At 43.7% G+C, this 12469-nt stretch overlaps 1 protein-coding gene and 1 long non-coding RNA gene across 4 annotated transcripts; one reads left to right on the forward strand and one right to left on the reverse strand.

Moving 5' to 3' along the window:
* The first annotated feature begins 639 nt into the window (after positions 1–639).
* Positions 640–11978, forward strand: RNF146 (ring finger protein 146). 3 transcript variants are annotated; one of them, XM_055810015.1, is made up of 3 exons: positions 660–800; positions 6465–6621; positions 10207–11978. In XM_055810015.1, exon 3 carries the CDS (start codon positions 10208–10210, stop codon positions 11264–11266), a length of 1059 nt encoding a protein of 352 aa, XP_055665990.1. In that variant the 5' UTR covers positions 660–800; positions 6465–6621; position 10207; the 3' UTR covers positions 11267–11978. The 3 variants fall into 3 exon arrangements, with proteins under 3 accessions (XP_055665991.1, XP_055665990.1, XP_005237040.1); XM_005236983.4 differs by lacking the exon at positions 660–800 and adding an exon at positions 1575–1703; XM_055810016.1 differs by lacking the exon at positions 6465–6621 and having other exon boundaries at positions 640–800.
* On the reverse strand, positions 7998–10210 carry LOC114012046 (uncharacterized). Its single transcript, XR_003554246.2, has 2 exons — positions 10100–10210; positions 7998–9965 (listed from the first exon to the last, which is right to left on the reverse strand). It is a non-coding gene; the product is annotated as an uncharacterized LOC114012046 (long non-coding RNA).
* Positions 11979–12469: the final 491 nt, after the last annotated feature.

Consider the following 12469-nt stretch of genomic DNA (forward strand, 5'->3'; position numbering starts at 1 on the left):
CCGTCTACGGTCTGGGCAGAAAGGTCCAGAAACACGCATAGGGAGGCTCCACCACTTCCAGACCTCTGCTGCCTGGAGGGGTGTTTCAGGGCTTGCTGGCAAGCTTTTGGTAGCAGAGGGGATACCCCTACCGCGTCACGATTTACTTCTTATTTCGCATTATCCTGCTCTGACTGGATTGGTAACGAGGTAATTTCTCCAGGTCTAGCCTGTTTTGCTCCTGCCGGTAACCGGTGAGGGAGGGGAGCCCTCCCCGCCCTTATCTCGACCTCTCGCCGTTTTCTCCGCCCCGTCCGGCCGGGGAGGGCGGTGACAGGGCGGCCTCGGCGGGCACCGGGCGTCCGGCCGGGGCCAACGCGCCACACGGCGGCTTTTATCAGAGCAGGGGCCCCGGGAAGGCCGGGCCGGACGCCCCCACCTCCCGCCGCGCTCAGCCGTGCGCCGAGGCCCGCCGAGGCCCCCCGGCGCCCCCCCGCCCGCCGTTAGCCCAGCGGCAGCCGGGCGGCGCAGGCGCTGCAGACACCGCCGCCATGGCGCGCCCCGCCGGCACCGGGCGAGGCGACGTCACGCCGTGGCGTCACACACGCGCGGGCGCGGCCCTCCCCGCGCCGGTGAGGTCGCCCCACCCTCTCCCGCTGCCCCTCCCCGGCCGGCGCGTCACAGTGGCGCGTTGCCCGCCCCCCCCCCCCCCCCAAGTCCCGCGCGTGACGTCGGCGCGTCCCGCTGTCCCGGCGGCGGGGCCGGAGGAGGCGGCAGGTGACGGCGGCGAGTTGAGCGGCGCGAGCCGGCCGGCCCGGCGGGTAAGTGCCTGACCGACCGACCGGGCGGGAGGCCGCGGCCCCGGCCCTGGCGCCGCCGCGGGGATGGGGAGAGGCGGCGGCTCCGCTGCCACCGACGGCGGCTCCAGCAGCGCCCCTCCGCCGCGGCCGCCCGGGGCGGCGCTGCCCGCGGCGGGGAGCGGGCGGGCGAGCCGGGGCGGGTGCCGAGGCCTCGCCGCGCGGGCGGGCGCCCTGAACAAAAGGCCGGCGAGCGGGGCGGAGCGGCGCGGGCCTGGCGCGGCTCCCCGGCGGCGCTGAGGGACGGCCGTCCCGGCGGGCAATCGGGCCCGGTATTGTTTTGGCGGGGGGTGGGGGGAGCACCCGCCCCGCCCGCGGGGTCACGTGACGGGCGCTGGGGCCGCGGCGGCGCAGGGCGCTGCTGGCCGCCCCCGGTGCCCCGCCGGCGGGCCTGCCCCCGCCCCCGCCCCGCGGCGCGGCAGGGCACCCAGCAGGCCCCGGCCCCGCGGCCAGCCTGCTGGTCCGCCCGTAGAGCCTCGCGGGTCCCCTGCGCCGGGCCGGGGCCCGCCTGCGGCCGGCGGTTCGGCCCCGGGGGCGGTTCGGCGGCTCCCCGCGCTCGGCCGGTGCGTGCTGCGGGCCGGGGCCCCGGGGCCCCGGTTTCGTTTTGTTCGTTACTAAAATAGGTCAGGAGCATTAGCTGCGGCGGCGTCACGCGTGGCAGAATCCCCTGACCGACCGAGCTCAGCGCTTTAATTCTTAGACCGATGTGCAGCGCTTTAAATGATGGTGCGCTGGCCGTTGTCACTCGCCTTTCAAAATGTCATTGCCGCGGCTGGCGTGCCCCGCTCGCTGTGAGGAGCTGCGTGAGGCTGGGGTGGGAGTCGCACGAACAGGCGCCGGAGCCCAGCGCAAAGCCTGGAAAACCAAGTAACTGGTGTTTTTCAATGGAAGGGCTTTTGTTTTCTTTGTGGTTGATGGCCTCGGCTCAAGTGTTGGGGTTGCATCCCTTCAGAATGTTAAAATGGGACATGAAAATAGGTCCAGCTTGTGGTGCAATACATGTTGCCACCACTGAGAAATTATTACAAAATACTTAGTAAATACGCGTTTTCTTATACAGATGGGAGAATCAATGTGGTAAAATAGTGAAAGCCAAATAAAAGCGTGGGGATTTAAATCTTAGCATGACTTTTCTGTGATATGAATTGAAATACTGTAGATTTTGATAATGCTGGTGAAGTGTGCAAGTGTACATTGAAGAAGTACAAGGAGAAGTAGGGAGTGGAGTTCTGAGATGTTCTGCTTTCATCAGATTTGTAACACTAAAAATACAGCCCTCCTGCTTTGGTATCTGCTGTCTCTGGACAGCAGGGTACTTAAAAATAGTTCCTAAAGCATCTCTAAAAATGCATTACCAAAAATTACAGTTTGTAGTAGTGTTGAAGACACAGTGAAATCTGAACATTGATTTGGTCATTCTGAGTAAATCTTAAATATTGAATGTTTGCAATAACTTACTTGATAGTCTTGTGTGGTTACCACTGTAGTTTCTTTCCAAGTGAATCAACATACCAGTTGTTTAAATTGCTATAATACAGAATATGTATGAGTGAAAGAAAAAGTTCTGTTGTTCTTGTTTCCTTCAAAAAATATTGCATCAAGTAGATGTAATTGAATTGCCATTTATTTAGAGAGCTGGAACTGCAGTATTTTTAAAGGCTGTTGAATAGTAGATTCCTGGAATTAGTGGGGGAGAATCGTTTTGTTGAAGTTGATGCCCACCCCCGCACCACATATTAATCAAGTCTATATATATCTGAAGAAATGTTCCTGTACTTCCTTTGTTTCTAAAGCATTGATCACTTTAAGATGAACTGGTTTCTAATTAATTTTCCACACAATAGCATTATATTTCAGTGAGAAACTAGTATTTTGCGCTGTTAAATAAATTGAAATAGGCTATATGCTTGAAATGCAAATTCAGTGCTTCAATTGTAGCATAGGAAAACCACCTCATTTTGAATAAATATGTAGCAGTTCAGTACTGAAATGGTTGACTGTTCTGTTCTGCACTTGACTATTCCCCTGTGATTCAGTTCATATTGTGCATATAAGGGTTGGGGGTTTTTTATTGATGTGTAATAGCAAAGGATAAGGTATGACAGGCCTCATCATAATCAGTATTTCCTGAAGATATTCTGAGTTTAAGAAGCATACAGAAAAGTAGATGAGAACAGGAAACAATGAGGTTATTTATCTGTAGTGCTCTCCAGTGCCCAGGGACAGGGTAAAAAATAACTGATAGGCTCAGTACCTTGAGCTGATAGTGTATTGACAGTAGCAGATCTTCAGATGGGAGAGTGATTTATTCCCCCCTCCTGTTTAAAAAAAAACAAACAGCCACCTTCCTTCTTCCCACAGTGTTTGGCTCATAGTGACTTGTAGGGAAGGGCAGAATTCTGGGGTCCTTTTTCCCCTCCTGCCCCCCCAGTAATTGAGTTACGAGTTAGGGAGCTTGATGGAAAAATCCAAGTATTTAATTGCAGAAGAGCATTTACTCTTTTTGAAGTAATACTGTAGCTTCTGAGTTTTCTATGGGGGGTGGGGTGATGATGATGAATTTGTGATAGCTATTTTAGAGTAGTCTGTACAGAGTTGCAGAATTTGTGAGAACATCTGTCATTTGCGATAAGACTCAAATAATAGACACTGGGCTGGTTTGGTTAGAAGCTGGTGTTAGCTGAATATAGCAGTGGTTTGTTCTTTTTTGTTTTTAAAAAGCTAAGCTTTTACTTGGAAGATTTCTTAAGACTGTAGGTAGCACTTCATCAACATTTAGGAGCTGGCTTCTTACATATTTACGTTGTTGGGATTATTTTTGTTACTGTTGCTGTTTTTGTAAGGAAATAGGAAAGTGGGAAAAGCTGTGTTGGGTCAGATAGTTTACTTGGGATCCAGTGGGCACATTTGATGGAACTGACAAGAAATGGTTTCATTCCATCTTGGTCTAGTGAAAGCTTGACATTCTTCTTAAGAAGAACCTGAAATCATTGTGGGAGATAGGTCTGGTAGGAAGTCCACAACTTCAAAAGTTTCAGGTTGCGTGGAAGAAGCGGATGTGACTTCTCCCAGCAAGCATTCTGAGAGATTTTCAAAAGGACAAAAAGAACAGTTAAATACTGGCAGAGCCTCCATTTGGGAGGGGATGTTGCCCAGTTTCAACGCTTTCTTCCAATCAGTGGGATTGTCTTTCATCTGTTGCATCTTGAATGAAAGATTTAAAATCAGTGTGTGATGATAGGATACATGGATTGTGAGTGTACACAATGAAGGGATACTTGCAAGTTGTTGTAGGTAGCGTAACTCCTCATACTACATGCTTTTCTAGCATAGACAATTAATTGCCAACTATAGGACACAGCTCTTGCCCACTTGGCTTTAAAGGAGGCGTCATTGGCCAGGAAAGGGGGTGTGTGTAACCACAAGTGTCTTTTAGCCCATTTACTAAAATTTTCAGAACTAGCTTATTAAATAAATAACAATGTCATGAAATGTAGAAGTTACCTGAAGTCAGTTTGTGAACTAGCTCTTCTTAAGAGCAGTGCAGCAATTAGAAAGTTGCTTTACCATAATCCTATAATTACGCCCTAATTGGATTCTTCTAGGTATAATTACATACCTTGGACATGTGCATGCATTTTTATTTCCTAAGAAATCTGCCAGAAGTGACCCAACTTTTTTCTCCCATCACCACCTAACTTTTGATTTTATGATGTGCTACCTCTAATAGTGTATTGGGAGAGGTAGTAGACTGCAAGAGGTAGTAGATAAAAGGCTTCAAGTGATACCTACAGAAGTAACAGAAAAGCCAGCTCCTAAAATGAAGGACTGACCACCACACCCACAGCATCCAGTTTGTTGCAACCTTCTCTTTGATCATAGCAAACGTAGTATCTTTTCTGAGTAGATTAGAAGAGCCAAAATTTTAATGGTGATTGCAGCTCTTGGTTTCAGATTGATGTGTGAAGAAAGGGGAAGCTGCTAGAACGATGAGGGGAGAAAAGGTGTGGATAGGCTTGTTAATTTTTGCATTTTTCCTTAGGAACTCTTTCTAAAAATAGCTGCGTGGAACGTTACATGGAGCTCAGCTATAAAGAAAATAACACATTTGAGTGATGTGTCTTATACTGAAGTCATCTGAACATTTCACTCTGATGTTAGTAATGAAAAATATTCAATCGTTCGATGAAGGACTATAGCACAGAATACTATGATACGAAATGCTCCATGCTCTTTCAGGGACATACCGCTCCTTGACTTTACTCTTACACGTCTGCTCTGCACTGTATTTATACAGAAATGATTCTTTCCTTGAGCAAATTGAAATCCAAGACCTTACATTCTTGGGTCGGCTTCAGATCATTCCTGTATGTAATGTTTTGCAGCAGCTGGAAATTGTAGTTAAAAATGCTTAAGAATCTTGAAACCTACGGCCCAGAAGGAAGATATAAACTCCGTAGCTTATCAAGTCTTTTTACAGAGGATTCCCAAATACTTCCTGTAACTAAGGGTGGCCCTTTTAGGCCAAGACCTTCATGTTTAGGGTGTGAAAATGGGACAGTGAAATCTTGATGTTCCCCTTCTCATTGAGATTGCAGATTCATACTTCACTACGGTAGAGTTATTTAAGTATTTGTTAGACACTTAATTGGTTTCTAGTGATTGCGATGTATTTGTGAAACAGCTTAGATTCTGCTTGATGACATATGCAAAATGTATTGTGACTGATGTTACCTGTTGGCCTGAAGAGGGGTATATTACCTCAGAGGTGTGGAAGCTGGGTTGCATCCTTGTCCACTTTTTCAAAGATCGCATGCATTCATTCCATGAATGAACCTCAGAGCCTTTCAGCACTTTATAAAGAAATAAAGGAAGATCCTAATTATTCCTTTTTTTGTTTACCTTGTAAAATATCAAGTCTAGGTCATAGAGTTTGGTTATAAGTCAGTATGAGGACATACATACGTAGATTTATAAATAAAAGTGCTGAACGCTTCTGAGGTTCGTTCATTAAATGAATGCACGTAATCTCTAAAAAAAGAGGACAAGGATGCAAGGCTCGGAGCTACAGGCTGCTTGAAATATGAAGGACCTAGGGGAAATCACCTGTTTGCATGCCGTTTTCTCTTCAAGCATTTGATACTAGTCCCTGTTAAGAGACAAGATGACAAGCCTAGATAGTCCTTTGGAATTATATGATATTGATGATTTTATGAACAGCTTTAGGAAGCCATTGTGACTTTTTAAACTCTCCGAATATAAGGAGTAATTTATTAGAGATTAGATTTGCATAAACGTAATATGCTTTTAAGTTTGGTCTTGTTTCTCTTTTTGTGTACGTGGTCATTTTATGGAAATAAGCTATTCACTTAAAGAAAATTGCCTTTTACAATACTTCAGAAAAAGATAATTTGCTTAAGTAAGACATCAAAATAATTGACATCAAAACTGTGGGCCAAAATTGATAATTGGAAAAAAATAATTCTGATGCTATTTTTGTTGAAGATAGCCTGCAATCAGGTAAATGAAATAATAATTTGTTTTCTGTAACGGGACCATGGCATTGTGTTTTGCTTCCTCATACCTCTGTATGCAATTGTAATGGTGATATTATTTGCTTTCAATTAGCTTGCAGAGAAGCTGAAACACTGTAGTGTACCATTGGGCAGGACAAGTAAGGAATGAGCCAGCCTTGGGGAAGAGGACCTGCCGTCCTAGCTGGAGACATCTGAAGAGAGGACATTTTAGTCTTGTGGCATGCTTCAGTAGAAATTACTCAGAAAAAGTAAGCTGCTTTTTTGTTACTGGGCTTATACTTGTCAACCCCTTGACAAGACTGCTTAGTTGCAGTTAGAATTTGACCTGGAGTTTGAAAAATTACTCCACTTTGAGATTGAGATGGTTTTGTGGGGAATTACTTTTTGTTCCAGTAGAGTCATAGAATGCCTGGGGTCTTTTCATATAGATTTATACTTTACCTCTTCCATATTTTATGTGTTGATGAAGGCGCTCTAGGCTGCGCACCCTAAGCTTACAAATTAAATAGATGTTTTAATATTAAAAGATTAAGAAAATCCACAAAAGGATAATAGAGAGCGTGGATCTGGCAGGGTTGTGGACTAGCACCTTTTCAGTTGGCTTTAGGCTTTATTTATGTTAAAATGCAGTATTCAGATGCTTATTTTTCCCTTATTTATACCTGAATTGAAGATCTAAATACTTCAAATAAATTTATTTTTAGAACTTGTCCTTGAGTTTGATAAATTGTTAGCCTCACTAATCAATAATGTAATTTTCCCTGTTACCAGAATTGACTTAAGGGAAACCAACCCTCCAAGAAACCAGAGCTTTACTCTTTGATATCAGTTCTAATATGCAGCTTATTTTGATTAAACCTTGTTCTAAAATATTACTCCTAATTGGAGGAAAAATATTCTGTGATTGGTTTTTAGTTCTTAATACCATGAAGTTACAGTGAACATAGGCCTAGATGTTCTTCCTCCTTTCTGAAGGATTACCTCTTCAATAAAAGTCTACATACACATCCTCATACCAGCTTATAAACAAACTCTATGACCTACATTCGATACTTAAAAAGGTAAACAGAAAGGGATTAATTAGGATCTTCCTTTAGAAACAAAAAGTGAGACAGCATTGCCTTAGTTGATATGAATCTTCAAGTGCATAATTGTCCTGCATTCTGAGCACATGCAACTGCAGTTGTGCTTATCTTTTAAGAGTTTTATGTTGCTGTGTAGCACTAGCTTAGAGATAAGGGTTTACTCCTCCAGCTGTATTCATTTTACACATAACATTTTCATCCGAGTCATTAAAAATCACATAGGAATTTCAAGATAAGGCATTTACTCCTTTCTTTTCATTTATTGTCTCACTGTAGTAAGGAATCAAAGAACCCCCAAATTAATGGGTGACCTATTGAGCATAGTTCAAATGTTAACGTTTTTGTGCTTTCAGTGAACAGGTGAGGAGGTTCACTCTGCTTTTAGCTTATGAATAAGTTAGTTTATGGTATCAGAATTTGGTTTGTCAAAATGCATTGCGTTCTTAACCCCAGCGTTGCATTTTAATCCCCTCCAAAATCTTAATTACAATACGCAACTAACTGTATAGAAGTTACTTATCTACAGGTTGTTTTAATCCTTTATTTTTCACTGAAAAGGATAACCTTAAAAAAGTATATTCAGGGAGAAGCAGCTTTTTGTAAAATTGTAGCATGGAAGTAAACATCTCCGCTGCTGTGCCTTTTTGCACAGTAGTATCTCATTATAGGAGCACTTGAAAATTCAGATCCTTTACCTCAGCTGTGGTTAGTGCAAATTAATCAATACATGGATTTCTCTTCTAATTCTTCTGTCGTGAGATACTGGTTGGGTTGTATTCATAGGTATTCTGAAATCTCAGTAGCTTTTCTTCTCCTCTTTTTCTAGCAAGTTTCTTATTATAAACCCCTAGTTTTGGTGTAAAATTCTGTTGCAAAATACAGCCTCAAAGATGCGAGGAAAGAAACGTATTCCAGCATTATTAGCATGGATCTTGTAGATAGATGTTTGTACAGTGAAAAGACTTTTACCAAGTGGTAGGTAATGCTCTGTCTGTATCTGGCATGCTGATTTAAGAGCTAGTATGCAGATTTGTCTTTAATCTCAGAGAAAGAAATTCAGATATGAAACTGAAACATAGGTGGATACAATTAATGTGCTACTTCAGGAAAAAATATTTGAGCAGTAGAGCTTTTACAAGAATGATTTGATAAAAAAGGATTAGAGGCATTGGTCTTTCAGGAGGAAATTGTAGTGATAGAAGGGAACAGACAGCATACAGAAATAAATTTTTAAGTAAACAGCACTTAATACATTATTCTAAAGATAAATACAGATACTGAAGCATAAATATTTTTTTTTGTCAATCCCAGCAATGTATTCATAAGATGTTTAAAGCAGTGGAGGTTTTTACAGTAACCCTTGGCGTTTTCTCTTAAGGTAACACATTCTGCTAGAAATGTGTGCAACACTAGAACAGGCCATCCAAGGAGGCTGTGGTATCTCCATCCTTGCACGCTTCAAAACAAACCTCAGCTAGACAGAGCCACAGCTGATAGTATTGGTGGCACTGTCATGTGGAGGAGACTGGACTACATGACCTCTAACGGTCCCTTTTGGCCCACATGCACGTGTTACAGTTCTGCACAAACTGTTCCTAGGTGCTTGTACAACAAAAACTACTTTCACTGAAAGGGTATTTTGCCGAAGCCTCCAAGTTCCTTGGGGATTTAAATGAAAAAAGGCACCTCTTTAAGCCCCATACCCCAAATCCCATTCTTCACCCTCATTTGGTATCTGGTGTTTGGTTTTGATTTCTAATAAATAAAAACATGAAAAGAAAACTACCATGAAACAGACTGTGAAAAGATTCCCATGGCAAAAATGTAGTTGAGAAGGCATTTGCAAATTTAGACTAGAATTTTCAGCTACTGAAATCCTACACAACACCAAAGTGACACAGTTTTACATTCCCTGTTCTCTTACAGTTGGTTACAAAACCATCTTTAATGACAGAAATAAGATATGGCCAGAAAAGGTAAAGGCAATGACTTCACAAACTAAGCAAATCAGTTGTGTGTCTTCTGTGATACACTGCTCCTTATGCTGTGCTGCAGCGATTCCTTTTGAGATGCACACGGCTACATCAGGCAGTTCACTTGATGCTTTTGCCTCAATTCTCAAATCTGGTTCTTTCTGCATTCCTGTGGTTGTTCTGAGCCCAGTTGGAGGGATGGTATACCATGGTGTATGGGGACTAAGAAACAGTGGAAAAATACTTCACCCAGGTGCTGCTGCCAGGCATATTTCTTCTGTGGAAGCCTAGACTGAGGTACTGTTTAGGCAGTCCCTTAATCAAACGAGTTACCACCAGTAGTGTGAAGAGAGAGTGTTTTAAGTTCAGTGTTTGCAGCTGTATCACCTCTTGAGGAAAGAACTATAGGTTCTTTAAATTTCCTGAGGAGGCTCTGAAGTAACTGGCTGGCTGGAGGTTCATTAATCAACACTACTTTAGACAAAGAATAGAGGAAATTCCAAAATTTGCTTTCTGACTTGGCATGATAATGGGCTGAAAATTAAACAGATGAAGATTGGTCATTAGCAAAATAAATTCTCCCAGTACCCTATTTAGTCTGTCAGCTCAGGAAACGGAATGTTAACCTGTCAGTTTCTTTAAGTTGAGCTTCATAAATGATAACTTACCTTAAGGTAAGAGTCTCATTCTGTGGATGTGGAGGTCAAAAGTGATGCAAGGTGCCAGTTTAGATTACACAATAAGCTGATTTAAATCTGTCTTTGATCCTTTGCAGGATGGCTGGCTGTGGTGAAATAGATCATTCGATCAACATGCTTCCCACAAATCGGAAGACAAATGAGTCGTGTGCTAATGCAGCACCTTCCCTGACAGTCCCCGAATGTGCTATCTGCCTGCAAACATGTGTCCATCCAGTAAGTCTGCCTTGTAAACATGTTTTCTGCTATCTCTGCGTGAAGGGAGCTTCTTGGCTTGGGAAACGATGTGCACTCTGCCGGCAGGAGATTCCAGAGGATTTTCTTGACAAGCCAACCTTATTGTCACCAGAAGAACTCAAAGCGGCAAGCAGAGGCAATGGAGAATATGCTTGGTACTATGAAGGTAGAAATGGTTGGTGGCAGTATGATGAACGTACCAGCAGAGAGCTGGAAGATGCCTTTTCCAAGGGTAAAAAGAGCACTGAAATGCTAATTGCTGGGTTTTTATACGTAGCAGATCTTGAAAATATGGTTCAGTATAGGAGAAACGAGCATGGACGCCGCAGAAAAATAAAACGGGACATAATAGATATACCAAAGAAGGGAGTGGCTGGGCTGAGGTTGGATTGTGATGCTAACACTGTCAACCTGGCAAGAGAGAGCTCTGCTGATGGTGCAGACAGCACACCGACTCTGGGGGCTGCAGCTCTGCAGCCTCTAGCATCCATTTCTGCTAGGCCCCTGCCGTCACTAGATGGTCAGCTGGTGAGTCCTTCAACGCCATCGCCTGATGCAAGTAATTCTCTAGAGAACTCTTTTGCCCACTTGCAAATAAATGGAGACAGTATGGCTGAAAGGAGTCATAGGGGAGAGGGAGAAGAAGACCATGAATCATCATCTTCTGGTAGGGTGCCAGCCCCCGACACCTCTGTTGAGGAGACCGAATCAGATGCCAGCAGCGATAGCGAGGATGTGTCTGCCCACATTCAGCAACGCCCAACCTCTGTCCAGCAGAGACACTTGAACGCAAATGCAAGCCAGTCAGGAGCAGATAGACCAGTGGGAGGTGGTGGGGTGGTAAGCACAAGTGTAAGATCTAGAAGGCCAGATGGACAGTGCACAGTCACTGAAGTGTAAATCTAGAGCCATGTGATTAAAAACTCAGTCCTGTATCTGTAAATTTTCTGTCCACATTGGCATTGCACTTAAACCTAGCAGTGTGTTTGGTGGGAGGGTGGGGTGAAGGGGAGAAACAGATTTGGCCTGTTTAACTTGAGTCTCTTAACATGTCTCAGCTGGAAGACTCTAACTGTAGGAAACTGGGTTGTCCTGTTAGTGGTTTGAAAGCTGCTTAGCAATGCCCAGTTTTCTTGGAAACGTCTTGTGTTTATTTTGTAGCATTTTCCCCTTGGAGATACTCAATCCCTTTTTGGCCAATGTATATCTACTGTACAACTTGAATTGTCTTCATTATCTGACCGTTGCATTAAGTGTCTTACTACTTTCTGCATGGATTGATGTATGAAAAGAACACTAAAGCAATGTGGGAGCAGGCAAGATGTTGGGTGTGAGCAGGATGCTTCATTTAATGTGAGGAAATAGATGTGAGTTTGGAATTAAAATGTGTTTTTACTAGACAAGAGCAATCATTTACCTTCCTTCAATGGAAATGTAAAAATGCTGTTAACTTTTGTTGCAAATCCTTACCTATATACACTCTTCATGGCATTTTCACTGGCTTTGCCATCTAGTCCTTGTAGTTTTGTTTTTGAGGTCTTTCTTGATCTGTCTCGTTTTTGTTACGGAATTTATAATTTAATAAAACTACATTTTATCAGTAATCATCTCAGATAAGTCTCCAGTTTAATTGACCTTCACTGGAGGAACTTTAAAGAAAACTATCATGAAGCAGCTTCCCGTGTTTGCCAAAAGGGAGGACTGGCTCTGGGTGGTATCTTGATGTTCTTGCATCCCTGACTGGCTGTCTCTCAAAATCAACACTGTAGAAATATGTCTTTCTACTGAAAAATCATGAGTTTCAGGCGTCACACTCACACAAGCTTTAACGGTCACTTCTCATCTGAAGAGCTGATCAACGCACTTCAGTGTTACAGCAGGCAGAAGTACCACACACAGCCTTATTTTAACAGCAGAAATGCTGAAATAAAAGAGTGTAAGGAAGTTATCAAACTTGACCCTATAACAAAGAACGCTGATGTTAAGGACTGCATTGCTGTTCCTCTGTTCTTCACAGGAAAACTAGTCGCAGCCTAGAAAAGGTAGTTTTGTGCTTGTATTAGCAATCTTCCATAAACTGACTGATGTGTATTAAAGAAGGTT

This window comes from Falco peregrinus, chromosome 7 (assembly GCF_023634155.1).
Source record: "Falco peregrinus isolate bFalPer1 chromosome 7, bFalPer1.pri, whole genome shotgun sequence".
NCBI lineage: Eukaryota > Metazoa > Chordata > Aves > Falconiformes > Falconidae > Falco > Falco peregrinus.